The sequence below is a fragment of the Triturus cristatus genome, chromosome 5_1 (assembly GCF_964204655.1).
Source record: "Triturus cristatus chromosome 5_1, aTriCri1.1, whole genome shotgun sequence".
Classification (NCBI taxonomy): domain Eukaryota; kingdom Metazoa; phylum Chordata; class Amphibia; order Caudata; family Salamandridae; genus Triturus; species Triturus cristatus.
The window spans coordinates 993,751,654-993,772,434 of NC_140587.1; the positions used below are offsets into that span (position 1 = coordinate 993,751,654).

The window sequence follows — 20,781 nt, forward strand, 5'->3', positions numbered from 1 at the left end:
ATGGCTGATAAGGAGTCCAAGATCTAATAAAAAAGAAATAAAGGTGCACCTTCACCATCTGACTTGCTTATTAAGGCCAAAGCAGATATAAACAGTACAATGGAAATGATTCTCAAATAGCTAGCCGATGTTCATGATCTAGCTAAATCGACCAAACAAAACAGGGACGCTATGCAGCTAGAACTCACTGCCATATGGGCGGACATGAGAACAATCAACTCTAAAATAGAAGCCGCAGAACAAAGAATTAGTGACGTCAAGGACTCTTCATTGCAGGCCAACAAAGACATAAAATCTCTAATAGACATTACCACTACCCTAAAGAGACATGCAGCCGATCTTGAAGACCAGAACAGAAGAGTCAACATAAGAATCCGGAGGGCTCAGAGGACTCTGCTGAGTCATGCATAGCCTTCCTGGAGAACTGGATCCCTCAGATCACGGGTATAAAATTCCTCAAATACTTGGAGTTGGACCGAGCACACAGAATTCCGGCCATCAATTCTTCAACAAGGCAAACAATTTGTCCTATCATCTGCAAACCGTTGAGGTATCAACATATAGAAGCCATCCTCAATTTTGCCCGCAAAAATCACCAGATCACTTGGAACGGTCAGAAAATAATTTTTACACAGGACTACTTTAAACCTACAGTGGATACAAGAAAAGGCTTCCTCCTTCCAAGAGATAAAAATACTCTTTTGCTGGCCCCTCTAAATTTAGAATCACAGACAATGGTAGACATCGCTACTTTACGGATACAAAGACTTGTCAAAATATTTAGACAATCCGGCCACCCAAGACATGGACCACAGTAATTCCTTCTCTAACAAAAGGAAATCATGATATCCTTTTCCATTTCTTATCCAAGCCTATTATATTCGTCTCTCATGTACGCTCATACAATTGTGTGTGTTTCCATTATTTCTTGGTCATAAAGCTTGCTTCTTATTGTTATTTGCTTACAATTAGATTAACCATATCCTGTAGCAATCACAGCTTAGTGCCTAAATGCCTTGTGGTTATTACACCACCTAACATGCGATCTTCACCCTTCTATATTGATACAACAGGTACATAACCAACTAAGTTCAAATGTGGGCTAATAAGTTCAGTCTTTTTAGCACAGGTCAGTTTCTCCAGCACACAGTACTTATGCTGTTGATATATTTGTTTCTAATATTGTTAAGTAGCTAGGATTATGTCTTTACCTAGAGTTTGCACGTTTCCAAGTATTGTTTAAGTGATTAAGGTTATACTTTTTCTCTAGCATATCTTCATTTTCTGTTACTAAGTGTGCTAAGAATTGCCTTATAACACAGAGTTTGATGACAGGGTACACTCTGGAAGGTTAAAAATGTTGTTATAATAAGTTCTTCACCGGGTTGGCAGACTGACGCTCCTGCCGTCACACCTCCGATATTCGAGGTATACAAGGTTGGGTAGGGAGGGCGGAGGGAGTGGGGAGGGCTCTAGGGGATCCCCAAGTTTTGCAAAGAGGATTTGGGATATTTGGGACTTTACTTTGGGTATTCCCAGTTGTTTCCTGTCTTTATTTCTATTATCTTTTTCTTTATTCTTACTATCATTTATGCCCTTCTTTCCATTGTACTCATTATTGCATAATGTTTGCGCTTGACAAGAGTTATTACACACTGTTTACTTTACATATCCTGGTAACGCTATTTCAATATCTGCATTCAGCACAAGTTATCCTCATGCATCGGGGTTATGCAGAGATGGTCAATCTGGTTTTCCTGTCATTCGTCAGTCCTCACATATCCTACATTGAACTAGACCCTTTTATCTTCACTTACGTATGCCATGACTCAAACTAAGACATGTAATCTTACAGACGATCTTAACGTCATCTCCCTAAATGTGAAAGGGCTTAACCACCCAATCAAATCCTGGACATTTTTTGATTATTTAGCTAAAACTAAAGGGGATATTACACTACTACAAGAAACAAAATTGTCTGGGGAAGATGAAACGTTTATTAAACACAACTGGATTGCACATGTTTCATGCTTTCCAGCGGTCCATAAAAAGAAGGGAGTAATCACCCTAGTAGCAAGGAAAGCTAACATATCCCTTGAATCATACTCAAATAAGGATGGTAGAGTATTAGTTACACAGCTGAAGAAAGGGGAAGACTCTATACATGTTGTAAACATATACGGCGCTAATACGAACAAATCCAATTTTTGGGAAGCCATTTCAAATACCATAGAAAACCTTCCTCAGGATGATCTCATCATAGTTGGCGGTGACTTTAACATCCCATTAGATCCTATAATTGATAATATATATATAATATAGTTCAAAAGATATGCACTAAGTTCAATCTCAAAGATTCTTGGCGCCTTCAACACCCAGACTCTAGAGATTACACTTTTTACTCTGCCCTTCATAACTCTTACACTAGAATAAACTACATACTTATATCTGGTTCATTTAAACATTTAATTGACCAAACGGACATTTCACCCAAGTTAGTGTCTGATCACTCATGTATCAGTGTTAAATTATCTGGCATAATATCCCTTCGCCCAAAAGATGGTGCTTTAAAAACGAGGTTCTATCAGAGCCTGACGATAAAAAGAAAATTGAGGAGGCAATTATAGATTATCTCAAACATAATGATCTTCCCGAATCAAACGTAAACACCCTTTGGGACGCTCTGAAGGCAACCATTAGGGGAGTTATCATTGAGAATAAAATCAATAAAAAGCTTCATACGGAGTTAGTTATTTTAGAAAATGAAATTAAACACTTAGGGACTTTACATGCTAATTCGCTAAAAAATATCAATACCCTTAATCTTCTAACACAAAAGAAATATGAATACAATAAAATTCTGAGTAAAAGAGCAGGAGTATAGATAAACAAATTTAAGGCCCTTAAAGGCTGCGAAGCCAAGAGAGCGGGTAAAATGCTGGCTTCCTATCTTAACACAAACAGAACCAAAACATTATCTTGTCAATCAAGGATACAAATAATCAAACGCTTACCAAACAGAAAGATATTTTAAATACCTTTGAAACCTTCTATGAAGATTTATATCGGAGTGACCAAGAATTTAACTCAGAAGAGTGTACCCAGTACCTGAATAAACTGAATTTACCTCACCTGAACTAAACAGATAAATTGGCTTTAGGGAAACCTATTAGCGAACTAGACGGGATAGCCTTGATTAAATCTCTGAAGGATAATAAGGCCCCGGGTCCTGACAGCTTCACAGTCACATTTTATAAGGCATTTGCAGAGCAACTACATCCGACTATGTTAAAAGTATTTGATATTATAGCAAATAAAGGACAAATAACAAACTCAATGACAGAGGCCAACAATATTGTTATTCCTAAGGAGCGGAAGGATCCCTTATTATTAAAAAACTAGAGACCAATATCTGTCATTAATGTTGACTGTAAAATGTATGCAAAAGTTTTAGCCACAAGACTACACGTAATTCTCCCACACTTGATAAGTAACTCACAAGTAGGCTTTCTTAAAAACCGTATGTCGAACGATAATACCAGATTATTTTGTCATGTTCTTGAAAATGCAGCTCTCAAACAAGACCCTTCTATAGCAATCACCATGGACGCAGAGAAAGTGGTGAACAGAGTTTACTGGTCATTCCTACGACACTGTATGCAGTCATTTAACTTGGGAGAATCCTATATAAATATGGTTATGGCCCTTTACTTGATGCTTACGGCACGTATTGCAATTAACGGTACACTTTCGGAATCTTTCACTCTTTCAAGACAAGGCTGCCCACTCTCACCATCTCTTTTTCTACTTGCGCTAGAGCCCTTGATACAAGATATCAGAACACAAACATAAAAGGAGTTGGTTTTAATAATACTCTAAAGTTAAATTAGCCGCTTATGTGGACAATATATTAATAGTATCAGATGACCCAGGCCCCTCAATTAATGCTTTGATACTAACAATAGGAAAATACTCTAGACACTCCAGTTATAAACTAAATAGGGACAAATCAGAGGTTAAACCATTGAATGTTCATTGCTCCAGAGAGATTTTTGGCAACTCTGGTCTTGCGTGGCAACCCGTATATATAAAATATTTGGGTATAGAATTTGGTAGTAATATAATGGACACACTACACCCCAACGAAAGTGCAACATTGGAAAAGATAAAAAAAACTTCTAGATACACGGCCCCCAAAATGTATCACTTGGTGGGGGAGGATTGAAACAATAAAGATGATGACCACACCCCTAATAATTATTTAATCAACATGCTCCCTCTCATCCTAACAGAGGAATTTCATCATAAACATGATAATCTCTTATCAAAATGTATATGGCAAGGCAATAAATCTAGAATTGGACTTAAAAAACTAAGACTGGAAAAATCTCTTGGTGGAGTCAATTTAGCAGATTTTAAAATATACCAAACAGCTTTTCTCGCAAAACAGGGCTCCTACTGGAATGCGCCTCCCGTTGATTATATTCCTGTATGGCTGGAAGTTGAAAAATATATTCTTGATAATCTTAATCCTTTTGCCCTGCTCACCTCTAACCCAACAAAGTTTACAAAAATGGCGGTACTAAAATTAGAAAAGAAACTCGATTGAAGTATAAAAAAATCTAAGTTGGAATCCATATGGAACAACAGTAATATTTTGTACAAGGGGAAATCTTTCCACTATGATATGTGGATTACCAAAGGGATCTTCTTCCCCCAACAGCTAGAAAACTCCTCATATCCAATTACTTTTAAGGACCTTCAATCCAGATACAATTTAGACAACATAAAATTCTATAACTTTCTAAAAGTTAGAGCAGCACTTTCAAAGGCCAAACTTCACAACTTACCTCCATCCCTACCACACTTTATAGCAAAGATCAACAAACTGGGTCATCAAGTTTCATTTATTTATAAACTTCTCTGCCCTAAAAATTCGACTCAATAAAATCTCATTGCTTTCTGGGAGCTACATTCCTCTAGTCCATTGCCTGAATCTAAATGGCTCCAAATATGGAGGTCTACCACCCGTAATAGGATCTCTCCGGTCTTGTCTCAAACTAAACTATGGCTTCTACATAAAGCCTTCTGGACTCCGCTAGGCTGCATTCACAACATCTCCACGATGATTCTATCTACTGGAACTGTAAGAAAGAAACAGGCGATTTAGCTCACCTTATTTTACATTGCAAAGCTGTATCAACCTTTTGGGATAATGTGTTTGATTTCTTATCAAAACTATTTAAATGTTAATTAAAAAGAGAATTTGCCACATTAGCAACCGTCTTTATTGTGGCTGAAACATTAAATTGTGCAGACAAATCTCTATTGGACCTTTAACTTACATCAGCAATAAAAATGGTCCTGAATAATTGGGAAAACACACATAAGACATCATATAGATGTTGGATGAACTGGATTACTCATCTCAGGGGCGCTGATAATATCGCTCTTCAAACCTCTCCCTGGAAAACCCCTACCAGACATATGTGGGAAACACTAGATATATATTTCACCACACATAAACCACCATGATCGATACCCAGACTCTTTCTTCAGGATATTCTCTTTCACATATCTTCTTAATCATGAACGTGTACCAGAGTTACATAAATTACTGTTTGGATCCTCAGTTGTATTAGAACCAGTTAATCTTTATTCCATAGGAGTTTTTATTTAATATACGTAATTTGACATACTATTGAACATAAGCAGGAGTAGGCCTCCTATTGCTCTGATTCGCTTATATTCTCTATTTCTATTCTCTTATTTAGTTGTTATTAGTTTACTTCTATCTCTTATTTAATATTTCTTTCTTTCTCTTCCTTATTTCATGGACTAAATGAAGGTTATTCATCAATGTACAATATCTTGTATCAGCTGGTACTTTGTTTTTCCACTTCCTGTATATCGCTTGTGATAATTTTTCTTCTTTTTCGTATCGCTGTATTTGCCATGTTTTTGTCCGGCTGATGTATCACATCAAATCTTATATTTCTGTACAATGCATGGAGTATATTATTTTTTCTGTTATAAGAAATACCTAAAAACTTATTTGAAATCAAAAAGACACTCTACAGTTGGTTGGGGAGGTTTATTCTTCATCCAGTATAGATTGTCTTGCAATAATCCTACAGGAAATGAATGTGACTCAAAGTTGTTGGAGAAAGAGAGATCTGGGAGTATTTTCATTAGTTTACATAGTTGAACAACTTTCACGCTGACCAAGCCAATTTAAATTGCCAGGATCAAATTAGAATGAAGATTGTTTTTTCTCTTAGAAAGCAGAAGTATAGCTTGATCAGTAGGGTGGTGGGTTATTGAAAATACAAAAAGGTTGTGCAGGAGTTTCTGCCATGTGGACCAAAGACAATGATATTCACTGAACTAAAATGTAGAACATGTAAATTGGATATAGAAGGCCGGCTATACATCTACTTTCCAGCTGGCACAAAGTATGGGGGTGTTTAGATATACCAACTAGTATTAACTTAATACTTAATGCTTGACAACACCATTTCAACAAGCCTCTGAAAGGCTGATTGAGAATTATTTACATCAAATTGCATCACTCTGAACTCTACTTTTCCTCCTGTTGTAGAAATTAGCAAACACTTCTCTGCACCATCTGTCAAGGATATCTGCCAACACCCACTGGTGAGGTTACATTTGCTCAAATAACTGCCAGTACCTACTTTCAAACTAAACACCTTAAGTTAACACAATGCACAATTTTCTGGATCGTGTGTTGTAGCCACATGTGCTATATTTCTGTTGTGTACCACTTCTGCTGGAAGCAATTGTAAAGAATATCCGATTTTAAATATAATTATTTAATGCGTTGATATCAGAGCAGTGAAAAACTAGTTTCCCTTTTCACAGCTCTTATATTTGGAGCACTGAAATCCAGACTCTTGATCCAGATTTCTTGCAGACGCTGATCTGGTACTCTCTGCAGATCTCCAGCGACCAAATGGAGGTGGTGGAATGCCAGATTTTGGACTATTATCTTGCCTGCATCTTTCCTTCTCCCTTATGTCATCACACATCCAAGGGAGATGGATTCACAAAACTTTGCCTCACCTCACAAGTTCAGCTAGGCCGCTGGTGGTTCATAGTACCATCTTGATTCAACTTGACAACTACAATGGTTTATTCCTGGGTTACCCTGCCTATTTACGTAAGCGCCTGTTGCATATTCAGAGGGCGGCATCAAATTGGCTTTAACCTTACGCAGATTTTCATCCTCATCACGGGTCTTAGCTCATCTACATTGGCTTCCTGTAATGGGGAGAATTCTCTTTAAGTCTTCGTGCATAACATTTAGGGCAGTTCATACCCTTGTTTCTTACAGACACAATTTAAACTTTATGCACCTTAAAGAGCTTTGTGATCTCTTGTTGGACTTGGCCCTTTCTGCAGGGACATCCCCAAACCTTCTGCCTTCCTCCTCCTAGTTTTTGGTGAATTTGTTTTATTGGCTTTAGGACTCTGTATACTTTACCACTGCTATCCAGTGCTAAAGTGCTTGCACTCTCTCCTCAAAACCTGGTAGAATTGGCTAATACCCAATTGGCATATTCAATTTACGTATAAGTCCCTAGTAAAGGGGCACTACCTGTGCAGAGGGCCTGTAAATTAAATGCTACTAGTGTACCTGCAGCACGGATTGTGCCACCCACTTAAATAGCACTTTAAAAAGAAAAAAGATCTTTTTATTGCATGTGCAGCAAATAGATCTGTGGTGACATTAAGCAGTATGTATCGCAGTAATAAAACATAAGAATACAGTGGGAAGTTTCCCTCTAGTTCCTGAAACCCCGTAGCACCTAGCCAATCCCCCAACAATACACAAGGCAGTGACAAAGTCCTGGAGTCCTTGACCCCAACTATCTCGTTGTGAATCCCCTGTAGTAGCACACAGCACTACCCCTAGATGCGTTCTATTTCCCCCATAATTTAGTGCATTTTTTCGGACAACCCCTGCCTTCATATACCACACTATCTTGCATACACCAGTCCATATCTCTCTTCCAATCGATGAGGCGCAGTTTCAACTCCCAAAGTCGTGCTATATTATGTTAAGCCACCATCAATCCCAGTGTGAGCCAGATGCAGTAAATATGGATGAGATCGGTTTTGTCTTGGATAATTAAAAATCCTTATAAACATGTCTCAGGCCTGCCACTGCAGAGCCTGTGTGTGCACTTTAACCTGCCATTTCGACCTGGCAAAGTAAATCATTTGCCAGGCCCAAACCTTGTTTTTTAATACATATAAGTCACCCCAAAGGTATGCCCTGGACAGCCCCAAGGCAAGGGTGCAGAGTAACTAAAAAGTTAGACATGTACATTTATGTTTTACATGTCCTAGTAGTGAAAAACTATTTTAATGCAAGGTCTTTCGTTCCCATAGGATAACACTGGAATTACCTTATTACATTTTATAAGTGCACTTATTAAATGAGAAGAGATATCCAGTTCATGTTTGGTGTCTTTGGAATTGGGGTGTAAAGCCATATTTAGTAGTGAAGCTGTGTTTTTATCCCAATTTTAAAAATGCCCCTTTTAGAAAGTTTTATATCTATAACAAGGACAACCCAATACACCCATGGGACATGGGTAAATATGTTTATCAATCTGTACAAAATGTTGTGTGGGACATATTCAAATTCAGATAATTCATTCAAAGGTATGACGGCTCTGTGATCTACTTAATCAAATTCAGTGCAAACTTAATTCTATATAGACATGGTGTGAAAAAATGAATCAGTAGTGTAGACGATGCAGCGCACAAGTAGTGTTTAAATGGACAACAATTACTACATAAAGACACTGTACATTCCCCAATGGTCATATACTCTTTCAAGATCTCCAAGATCTAAGGAAGCTTCAATCAAATTAGCAAGCCTTCTCTTTTCAATGCAGGTGTCAACCAATTGGGGTTTTTTGTCGATGTTTCAACCCCAATATCTTCGAAGGGTCTCCTCAATGTCTAAATCTGTTTATATATGTGTGAATACAATATATGTATGACGGAAATTGTCCAGCACAATTATTTATCATTATTGATTATTCTATATTCACAATTCATTACTGTCTTTGTATGGAATTAAGTTTGCACTGAATGTGATTAAGTGGATTTCAGAGCCTTCATAACTTTGGGTGAATTCTCTGGATTTGAATTAGTCCTGAGCGACTCTTTATACAGATTGCTATACTTTTGGAAAATTGGAATGTGTCTGCCCTAAGCACTTCTGTGCCTATAGCCTGGCCTGGGTCACATGATTGTGTATAACTGACAGTTAGACTTTGTGAATTCCTCTCCGACATTCACACAATAGATTGATTTAATTCATGATTGAGAAGAAGTAGCTCTCTCATGTTTTATATAATTGGAATGGTAATGATGGCAAAGTTGAATTCTTCATTATTATTTTAGAAATTCCACTTTCCTCTGCTCTTAGCTCTGTGTGCCTGCAGATATACTTTTTGCGTTCCCTCTAGACAGCCATACACAAAGGAAGGGTATGTGAGTGCTTATCCACATCCTGATGGCTCATCCTGGGTAGGATGGGAGGGAGGAGCTGACACATACACATGAATGGGCAGTGTCCTGTCTCCACAGGAAGGGTTGGTTAACCCCCGGAGGGTGTCTGAAGCCAGGGCAGGAAGGAAGGACCTCTGTGTACTTCAAAACCCCTCTTTGAAGTCACCTCCACTTAAAACGCACCACTAGATATAAGAATTGGACTTCCGACCCTACCAACACAGTAGCCCTCTAGACCTGTGGGTACTCTGCCAGGAAGAAGGACTGCTGTGCTGCTGAAGGACTGCCACTATACTGGACTGCTACTCTGGAAGTACTGCTCTTCTGCTGTGCTGACCAGCCTGCTGCCCTCTCTGCCTGGGCAAGATGGACTGGGTCTACACCACTTGAAACCAGAGTTACTCCAAGAGCTTGTCTGGTTGCCTCCTGATCTGAAGTCTCATGGACATCAAAGACTTCCAGTAAACTTGCAACAGCACATGGAAACTGCCGTCTGTGAGTCCATGCCAATCCAGTCCTGGGCCCTTGGAAGTGGGTTTTCTGTGCTGCATCTTCAAAATCCAAACATTGCCGTAGTTTCACTAGTCAGAACTGCTAATGCATCACCAGCCTAGAGGACATTGCATCGCTGGCTGCGCGTCTCAACACTAACGCATTGCCTACACCCTGTGCTGCTCTGATGATGCATCTCAGAGTGTGAGGCTTGACGATGATGCATCACTCAAGAATCCTAAGGATTGGAACCAACGCCTTGCCTCCCTGCTCTTCGCATCTCGCCCTCGACGCATCCTCCAACCAAGGTACTTTTTTCAGAAGGACAAGGTTGACCCCTGTATCCAACCCCCACTCCATCGCAGTTGGCCAGAACTTATTAATTTTACTCAGTCAAGCACGACCAGATAGCACTGGTTGGCACTTTATGCTTTTAGATGCTATGCGGCATATTTACAAGAAAGTGGTGGAGCGCAACGTTAGCCTCATTGGCTTGACGCCACGCTCTGCCACTTATGAAAAGAAGGGCTGCACCGTATTTGCAAGAATATAGTGCAGCCTTGTGTTCCCCCTGCGCTGGTGCTAATTTAGCTGCCTAGAGTCAACGCAGGCACCCTTGCACCATTGTGCAATGGTGCCTGCGTTCAGAGGTATGATTGTTTATGTGCAGGACGGTATCCCTTCCTGCACATTACCAATCTGAAATGGCGTCCTGAAACTTCTATGTGTGCTGCTTAATGCAGCACACATAGGAGTTGCAAAACATAATTAAATAAATATATATTTTTTATGTGCAGGAAGGGACACCTTCCTGCTCATAAACAATCAATGGCATTTTGCTGTTTCTATGGGTGCTGCACAATGCAACACACATGAAAACAGGAAAAACAAGAAGAAATTAAAACTTTCTCCTCGCTGCGCCAGGGTAAGACCAGGTTTTCCGTGGTCTTAATGATGGCACTGCCCCATATTTAGCCACCCTTTTAAATATGGGGCAGCGTCAAAATCAATGGGTGTTGTGGTGGAAAACCCACCACAACACCCATTAGTGTGAAAGGGTGCCTTATTTACAAGGTGGTGTTAAGCCACGTTAAGTGGCTTAACACCGCCTTGTGAATAAGGCGAAGCCTCTATCGCCACCACAACGTCGAGAAAAGTGACGCTGTGGTGGCGATAGGGACTTGTAAATATGCCCTTATATTTGCAGATACTCTTTAAAAATTCATAACTCCGGTTCTACTTATTGGATTTTTGTTGTTTTGCTGACTTTTTGTTCACTAACGTAAGCTCTATTCTTCTAACCAGGTGTGGTATATTTGTTATGTTTTTTCAACTGGTTTACTGTTTTAAGTGTTGCAAGAATGCATTACACATTGCCTCTTAAGTTAAACCTGCCTGCTCTGTGCCAAGCTACCAGAGGGTGAGCACAGGTTAATTTATGGTGTGTATTTGACTTACCCTGACTAATATTGTGATCCCTACACGGACAGGGTGCACATCTCTGCCAACTAAAGACTCAAGTTTTAATAGGTATTCTAATATCTTCCTGAGGAAATAGCATCATGTTAAACTATTAAATATAATACAATAAATAATGACCACGAAATATTATCTCCTCTCTGGTATGACAAATATGGCATTAAAAGGAGGCAAAATAAACAATTTTGTTTATGCACACTCTTTGCAATGCAATTCAAAATGTATTGCCATAGTGAAATTTATTGAAGCTTTCAGCTAATCATATATAAAACATGACGTTTGAGGTGCATGGGCAGGAGGTCTGCTTATTTAAGTGACCGTAAATGCTTATGAGTGGTCAGTAAAATCAGACATCTTATAAAGATATTTTAGTACATGCTATGTAAGACTGAACTGATTGTAAAAATTGGATTGTTGGTTGAGGGGAGTGTGAGCCCTTCTCAAGGAACAGCCACAATCCTTGTCAGGGTGAACCACCAACAGTCACTAAAATAATCTGTGCTTAAACCTCTGGTAGCTTGATACAGTTGCATTCAAGCTTAACTTCGTGTCAATGTGTATTTATGCAGCACACAAACAGCAATAAAGTGAAAGCGCAACAAAAACAAAATCTCACACCAAGTAAAAAAATAGAGTAAAATGTAATAAATAATTTGACAGCAAAGACAGCAAAACCACACAAATCCAATCAGTAGAACCAGAGACATAGATAATTTTTCAAATACAACCAGGGCAGCATTTTGCCACCCCATCTTTGATGCTCTGCCTCACCTTTCCTAACACCCCAGACTTCAATGATATTTTTGTATTTATGATCAGCACTTCCATTGCTGTGGCTGACAAACCTTTTGCCTTCATATGGCTGACTTGTTTTTCCCTCATCTTCTGCTTGCAGACGGCAGTGTTTCGATTCACTCATCAGAGGTAAGGAAAACTCCAATACGGATACAAAAAATCGAAATGTACCGTGTGAAATGTGTGGGGGGTGTTTAGAGGAATGTTCTAAATACATTACAATTTTATTGTCTTTCTACATTTGTGAAATATGGAAATAAATGGCTGGGTTATTCATAGGCTGATCTAGTATAGACATTAACACTCCAACAGTTAATAAAACATAATTTATTAACACTCCAACAGTTAATAAAACATAATTTATTTACCTGTCTTCCCAAGACTAACAGTGTGATGAAGAATATAAAAAGTGATACTGATCCCATCATTTTTAGGTCCTTGAAAACTCCAGGCCTGAAAAAGAAAAGAAAAAAATATGTTTACAGTTTTGTATCCTTTGAGCATAAATCGCCTGCATCATTTTTGAGACTTTTGACAAAGGGAGATGTTTGGTTGGGGCTGTTGTCACTGCTGAAAACTATCTAGTTTTTTATTCTTTCTGGGAGAATGCATGTGATATAATTAAATTGGATAATATTAACACCTATTATGTACAAGAGTACCACAGCTCAATAAAAGCAGTAGAAAAATACATATTGTTACAATTAGCATCATCAGAACTGCGGTCTTTCATTAACACTGGTGAAAACTACAATAGAAATCCAACAATGCCTGCAAACATACTCGTACAGAATTTATCACACAGAATTCAACAAGTCAATGCAATTTATCTCGTGCAATACCCTTGCTGGGATTGCCTTTCACTGGAATAGTTAAATATATTTCCTGCAGTTTTCGTTTCTTGAATTTATTAAAATATTCAGTAGTGATTGGCTAGCTAGTGTATATAACCACAGTTTGGACTTAATTGGTGTATCTGATTACCCCAGCATTGCCCTCCGAGTATTCCTTGAGCTTATCCCATTTTGCCTTTGGTGGGCAAGAGTCCTTTAACAGCCTCTTCAGTTTGCCTCGTTGGAGCTTTCTTCCTATGGACATATGTTATTTTGCTTACCAGTGGCTGGAAATTGTTGGGGTTGACCGGATCCTACCAGACTGCACATTATCTTGGCTTGTTTTTCGCAGTGGAGTCGGCTGGGCGTGCTCACATTTTATCAGTGACAGAAAAGTTGCCCTATTTTGCTGCTGATCCACGCTGACCCCTAATTAGCCTTTCACTGAGGTCGTAGTGACACATAGCAACCATAGTCTGTCCTGAGGAGCCACATGGTGTGTTGTGGATTCAGGGAGGTGCGAGGATGATGGCCTCAATGCGCTGCTGTGCAACTGAAGCCAGCGGAGAGCAGTGAAGCTTAAAGACTGCACAGGTGTCTCTGCTGTTTTTTGTCTTTTCTTTCACCTCTTTCCACGTCATCAGATTCCATAGTGCATTAAAAATCAAACGGCATCATTAACTTGGAGGTCTCAGGATACTGCCCTGGTGATCTTGTAGCTGTGATTGTGACTTTAACCAAGATGGATTTTATTTACAGTATATTTTCTTTCTATGCTTTGTGCACGGACGACATTTAGGAATCGCCTAGGGTTGCACCTGCGACCCCTGCATTGCCCCTGGTTACCCCAGGCACTGCATTTACGACCCCTGGCTTCGGAAGTACAAAATCAGTGCCAGAAACAGCTTTGTTCTTAAGGACGTCGATTGGGGCTCCACTCTCTTTGTTTTCTTTCATTTATTTTCTTACACTAATAGCGAATATTACATTATTACTATTTGGGTAATAAATCATGGAGTACAATTAGCTGGATTGTGACATTTGCTTGGCAGTGGAGGTAAGTAAAAAAATGCTTTCAGATTTATATTAAGTGCGTGCTTGTGGGTGAGAGTGCGTTTACGTGAGCTAGAGTGTGTGTAAGCGTGAATGTGTGTATGTGTAAGCGAAAGTGAACGTCAAAGGCCTGTGATGTAATTTCCACTACCTCTGGGAATTTCGTGAATTGACATCCATGGCTATGTGCTGTGCATAGTCTCAAACCGTTCTGTGCCCAGGATGTAACAGTTACATCCTTGGCACTGGTGTGCCGAAGGCGTAACCGTTAAATCCTCAGCACGCTACTGAGAAATCCCTCTGCTGTCAACAGCAGAGGGATTTCTTTTTTCTTTTTTTTAGCCTCGGGAGGTGGGGAAGAGCTTCGCCAACCTCCCAAGACATTTTATATTTTTTCAATAGAATGACAATTGCACACATGGCGGTCTGATGTCATTTCACTCAAAGTAAAACTGAAATAGAGCCGGTCAGCTTGTTTCAGTGTCACTGCTTGATTGCTCATGGGGCTATCTCAGCCCCCCGAGCACCGAAACACATGGGAGGGGTATTGTTGGAAAGGGGAGAATCACCCTTTTCCAATGGTACGCTTCCTTAGTGTATCCCTGCTTGTGGGTCGCTGCAGGAGGGCAATACCCAAGCAGGGATGCACCACTAGACACCAGTGAGGGAGGAGCAGCCCCTTGGGCAAGGGCCTTTGCTCCCCCATATTTAAATATGATTATTCAGTCTTTCTGCCTCCCCTGGGGGGCGGAAGGGGGCTATAGCCCCCGATCTGCCCCCTGGGGAGGCAGAAAGTACACTGAGCACCACAGATTATTGTTATTTGTATATGTAGGCGTGAGGGCTGCCGAAAATGGGAATGCCAATGCCCGCATCCACCAAAAAAACAAAACAGACAGTCTTTCTGGGGGGTAGATGAGGGCAATATTTGTGTAAATTTAGGGGTGGGGCTGCCCAGAATGTGCATGTCAATGCCCTCATCACCTAAGAAAATGGCCACAGTCTTTCTGCCCCTGCAGGGAGACAGATGCCGGCAATAGACCCCAATCAGCCCACCCCACCCCCCGAAAACCCACTAGGAACCGGGGATTTTTTTAAGTAAATGTAGAGGTTGGGGTGCCCTGAATGGGCATTGTAACTGCCCCACCCCACCAACAAAAAGGCACAGTCTTTCTGACCTCTTGGGGAGCAAATAGGGGCAATAGCACCTGATCTGTGCCCCTGGGCGGGTGGGTTGGGGGGAGGCAGAAGCCCGCTAAGCACCAGGGAGTATTTTCTTTATCTTCTTTTATCACAGTTTTGTGACTTCTACCTTAAACCCCTGGTACAAAGGATGAAAGCTTACCTGCAGTACACCCGGGACATTTTAAATCGGATAAAAGACTTGGAATTCGACCCCAAGAACGAGTATCTACTAGGCCTTGATATCAAGGCTTTGTACACAAACATTTCCGAGATAGAAACTCTGAGAGTACTTGAAGACCTCCTGTATGTTGAAGATTGGCAATACCAAACTCCCAGGTCCTTTATTTTAAACCTGGCTGAAATTGCTCTCATGAAGAACTTTTTTGAATTTGGGGGCACTCTCTATCTGCAGACCCATGGAACGACCATGGGTAGTACTTTCACCCCAAGCCTGGATGGCCTGTATGGTGGGCCTTTTGAGAATGAACACATCTACAATGAAGGAAACCCGTTGTCCAATAACATCAGACTTTGGTTCAGGTATATAGACAATGTCTTAGTGATATGGAGAGGCGATGAAACAACTGTACAAGAATTTCTGGTTTGGTTGAATGACCGCAATCCATTTCTGCATTTCACGTCTACCATCACGAAGCCTGAGTTACCATTTCTAGACTTGGTCACTGTACCGAAAGAGGGAGGGCTCCCCACTTGAGTCTACAATAAACCCACAGACAAGAACTCCTTTCTCTCTTTTGATAGCTTTCATCATAAATCTCTAAGGGAGAATTTACCAGTGGGCCAATTCCTTTCTCTCCGGCGCAATTGCACGGACAGGATGGCCTTCAGCGATGAAGCTACCCTTCTGACTAGTAAACTCAAAAACAGGGGCTGTCCAACAAGAGTGATAAAATGAGTGAAAAAGAGAGCCCTGAATACAAACAGGGAAAGCCTCCAGGAGAAAGTTGAAAAACCACCTAATAAGAATACCATTTGTGTTACCACCTTCAATACAGCATCACACCATATTAAACGGCTGATACTCAAGAATTGGTGGATAGTGAACTCAAATGGTTGGAATCTGGAAAAACCATTGTGCTCTTTTAAAAGGCGCGCCAACTTGCAGGATCTATTGGTTCACACACAAGCGACAGTAAAAAAAAAACCACAGGAACAACAGGACAAATGTCTTTGACCTCGTTTGTAGGACATACGAGATGCGGCTCATGTGATGTAGGGACTCCAAGAGTGTGGATGTGGGTTCAACCTACCTGTGGGAATTGTTATGATGGACCAGGGATTTGTATATGGTATACACTGACCTTCCCTTTCCTACCCTTGCCCACCCCTCTTTCCTCATTTCCATGGGGCGAAGACCACGCCCTTCTGATTGGCTTCACATCATTGACTTATGTAGGCTGGTACAATTTCCACAATTAGGCATGGATGTACTGGGGTGTTTTTTACATGTGTTAGATTGAGGTTACATGCGGCTTAATTGTTTCCTTTTTTCCCCCCACCTTTTTACATACTTGGCACATGCATCCATCAATTTGTTGTAGTATCCGGCCATTCAACTTCTGCATTTATAATAAATTTACATGTAGTTCGCTTACAAACTATTTTTGCTTTGGAGCGAACTTCATGAATAAAGTTTCGAAATGCTTTACTCTCGGAACAAAGAAAAATAACACTTGTGGGACTAAGATGTACCGGCGACGTGATGATGTAATCAGTGCTATCATCATGTGATCAGAACTGTTCCTGCTTTATGAGATGCGGAGAAGAGAGCCCCGCCACCTATGTGACAAGAACTTGGACAGTGTCTTGGCAGTGCACCCACCTTGATGTAGTAAGGAGCGAGGAGTGGGTGTTTTGGTTCTGCTCCCTAGCATTCTAACAGCAAGCGTGGGGGCAAAGGCATCCTTTTACTATTTAAACGTACGGGAGCACTACCGCTACAGGTTGATTTACCCTTTGTTCTCTTACAGCGCACTGGCAAGCAGGCTTATATTGCCAAGTCACGGCATTTGGTGTACAACATATTCCCGTACAACACGTTTTTGGGGGTCTAAATTGGTATTCCTGTTTATGGTGTGTTGTTTTGTGTGTATACCAGCAACAGGAACATTTCCACTCTTATGCTATCATACCTTCTCCGAAACCACTTCCCTCATATACGGAGAGATTTTAAAACAGAGTTCAGTGGAGCTCATTTGTTTTCTCCAAAGTTACACAAATCAGCAATCACGTTTGTTGATCACACTTAAAAAGATACATATACCTGTGTGTTTGTCTCCCTCAGAATTTGACTACAGGGGGTCACTCCCAACACCTGGCCATTTCTAGAGACTCAATCTTTGAAACTCGGTGAGTGAATTGCCTTTTTGTAACATTATTTAAGCGCTGGAAGTTTGAATGGCTGGTATGCAGGAAAGTGCCCTATGGGTATTTTTTTGTTTTGATTGCCGCACATTGTACTTGTGAATCCAATTTGGACTGGATGCTCATTTCAATTCCGAATGGTGTCAGTGAGTGTTCCATGTGGTGCGTGTTTTAATACTAGTATGTAAAATCACACAAGGTTGAGGTTGAGGTATCTCCTTTCCCCATTACCACCTTATAGATTCGTTTTTTGGGGGCGACTGAGTGATTACCCTTTTCCTTTTTATTTTCTCATTTCACAGACTATGGAGTGTGTGTTGATTAAGGTATCCCTGTGGTGGAAGGATCGCATTCCACAGATACCAGAGGGAGGATCAGAGGATACCTCCCCCGTTTGGGTTCCAAAGGGTCCTGATGAATGCCAGAGTGACCACATATTGACGGCAGAAAAATGGCCCCAGAATAACATTTTGAGTGGGTTTACAATCAAGCTAGTTTTAACTCTCACTGGCTGCACTTTTCTTCGGTGATCCCAAGAATTTCAGTGTTTGTATTGTTTTCCCCTCCCTTGTGCTCCACCCCTGGAATGGTCTGCACAGGGGTGTCTGCGGCACGCCCTAGGATGAAGCATGTCACAATTTTGTGAGTGAGGGCAGTTTTATCACAGTAAACACATGCCATTACTCTCATGTATCTTTTGCACATTTTATAGAGTCCTTAATATATATTCCTCTACTCCTTTTGTGTGGTTCAGCAAAGCAGTCCTTCCAGGTGCAGCAAAGCAGTCTTGTGGAGTACACAGCAAGCCACTGCAGCAGGCAGTTCTCTGAGAGTAGTTCCGCAGTTACAGAAAGTGAACTGAAGAGTGAGCCATGGGGTCCTCTTTTTAGGTCTTGCGTAGACAGAGCATATAGACAGAGTAGCAGAGAGATTCTATTTACTGTCAATGGGCTTGGAGCTCTCAAAAAGCCACTCTTGATTGCTTGCTTCCTGCTGGTGAGCACTTCCCTCTTCTTGCATGTGATCCTCCTCTAGAGAATGGGCCAAGTACTTGTGTCCTCCCACTGCTCACACTTTTGGGAGCTATTTTTGTATGTTTGTTGAGCCACTCTAGAGTGTGCATCTTTTGGAGCTGGCTCTGTTTTCTGCTCCCTCCCACCCTCCCGTAGGCTGTGTCAACTTGTTTATCTAGCTTTCACCACTGTTTGCAACTGCATCCCAGCCACCTACCTACTGTATTTATTTGAAACTTTTCTCATTTGACTGAGTTTATGTGTTTAATGTGTGACTGTGAGGGGACTTGCATGTGAGTGTTTGTTTATTCTCTGCTCAAACACACATGTTATCACATTCGGGGGGACTGCTTGCCAGTTATACATACACTCTGTCACATTCCATTTCTTTTGTGATAGGAAGATGTGGTCCAAGTTGACACTGGACTTTTATGGATTCCCCAGATTCAAAAGCCATTCATCTGCAGATAAGGCGACTTGCATTGCTATGTGTTTCGTTGTGTGCAGAGCTGCGGTCTTTGAAGGTGGGGAACTCCATTTAAGTCCCAACTGCACCACAACGTCTTGTGATTGTGGTGCATAATATGGACATGTAAAAAAAATGTATCCAGTCCCCAACCTTTAACATCGCAAGTGAGAGCAGTATGGGAAACACATTTTCTTATTTACCTTGCATGTGAGGGCTTGCTTATTTACCTTTACTCCACCTCGAACAATGCTGTCTTTTAACTCTTTTGTTAGACAGCTTTAAACAATAGTAGTGACTGCAAAAGCACTAAATGTGTGCAAGGTACACAGGAAAATGTTACCCTTCACTTATTTTAGCCTATGGATGCCCATAAAGCGACCAAGTGGGCAACATTTACATTCAGCTTTAAAATTACCTTTATTCTATCTTGAGCATTGCTGCCTTTTAATTCTTATATTAGACAGCTTTAAAAAATATTTGTGACTGCACGTCAACCACAACCTATAATCTATTCCCCTCCAACACTACTGCCTTCCAACTCTTTTGTTAGACAGCGTTAAACAATTGATGTGACTGCAAAAACACAGGATGTGTGCACGGTACACGGGAACATTTAATCCTTCACTTACTTTAATTTATGGTTGTCCAAAAAGCAACCAAGAGGGCAAAATTTACATTCAGTTTTAAATGTACCTTTATTCAACCGCGAACAATGCTGCCTTTCAATTCTTTAGTTAAATGGCTTACAAAATAGTTGTGACTCCAAAAACACAGAATGTGTACAAGATACATGGAAAAATGTTATCCTTCACTTATTTTAGCCTCTGGGTGTCCAAAAACTGAAGAAGAGGGCAACATTTACATTCAGCTTTAACCCCTTCAGCGCGGCGCGGATTTCCGCGCGGTGCTGAGGTTCTGAGCGCGGGCGGGGCCATGACGGAGCGGTTCCGTCATGTGCACAGCGCAACCGACGCTCATGACGGAACCGCTCCGTCATGAGCGTCGAAGGGGTTAAATATACCTTAATTCCAACACGGACAAAGCTGCCTTTCATATGTTAAGTTAGTCATTTATAAACAATCTGTGTGACTGCAACTCTCCCACAACCTAAGTTTTCCTTTCAACATTACATGAGCTTCAAAGGCACACTTTTGCTGAGCTTTTAAAAAAAAGTAGCTTTGATTCTTAGCTCGCACACAGATGTTATCAAATTCAGGAACCTGTTGGTCCGTTATACACACACTGGTGCCGATCACGATCCGTTAAAAACCGCGTACGAACCGTCGGTCGGAGCGAATTCCCCGTCCGACTCGTAACCGGTTGTAAAACTTTACAAACATGGAATTACGATTCGCACGGAAACACCATTTCCGTACGAATCGTAAAAAACACCGACCGACGAAAATATACATACGAATGTGATCCGGGAATGCTGCGACGTGACGTCGGGACGCTTTCAGGCAGCGTTTCACGAACCAGGAATTACGATTCGAACCGACAGCAGTCCGGACGGCAATATTTTCACGGC

The 20,781-nt window shown here is 40.8% G+C and overlaps 1 protein-coding gene across 1 annotated transcript in view; it reads right to left on the reverse strand.

The window, feature by feature from the left end:
- ADCY2 (adenylate cyclase 2) overlaps positions 1-20,781 on the reverse strand; it is a 3,557,286-nt gene that overhangs the window by 178,226 nt on the left and 3,358,279 nt on the right. The window contains exon 19 of the mRNA XM_085606100.1: positions 12,684-12,768. Within this exon, the coding sequence (XP_085462226.1) occupies positions 12,684-12,768 (85 nt within the window). The remainder of the gene's footprint in view (positions 1-12,683; positions 12,769-20,781) is intronic.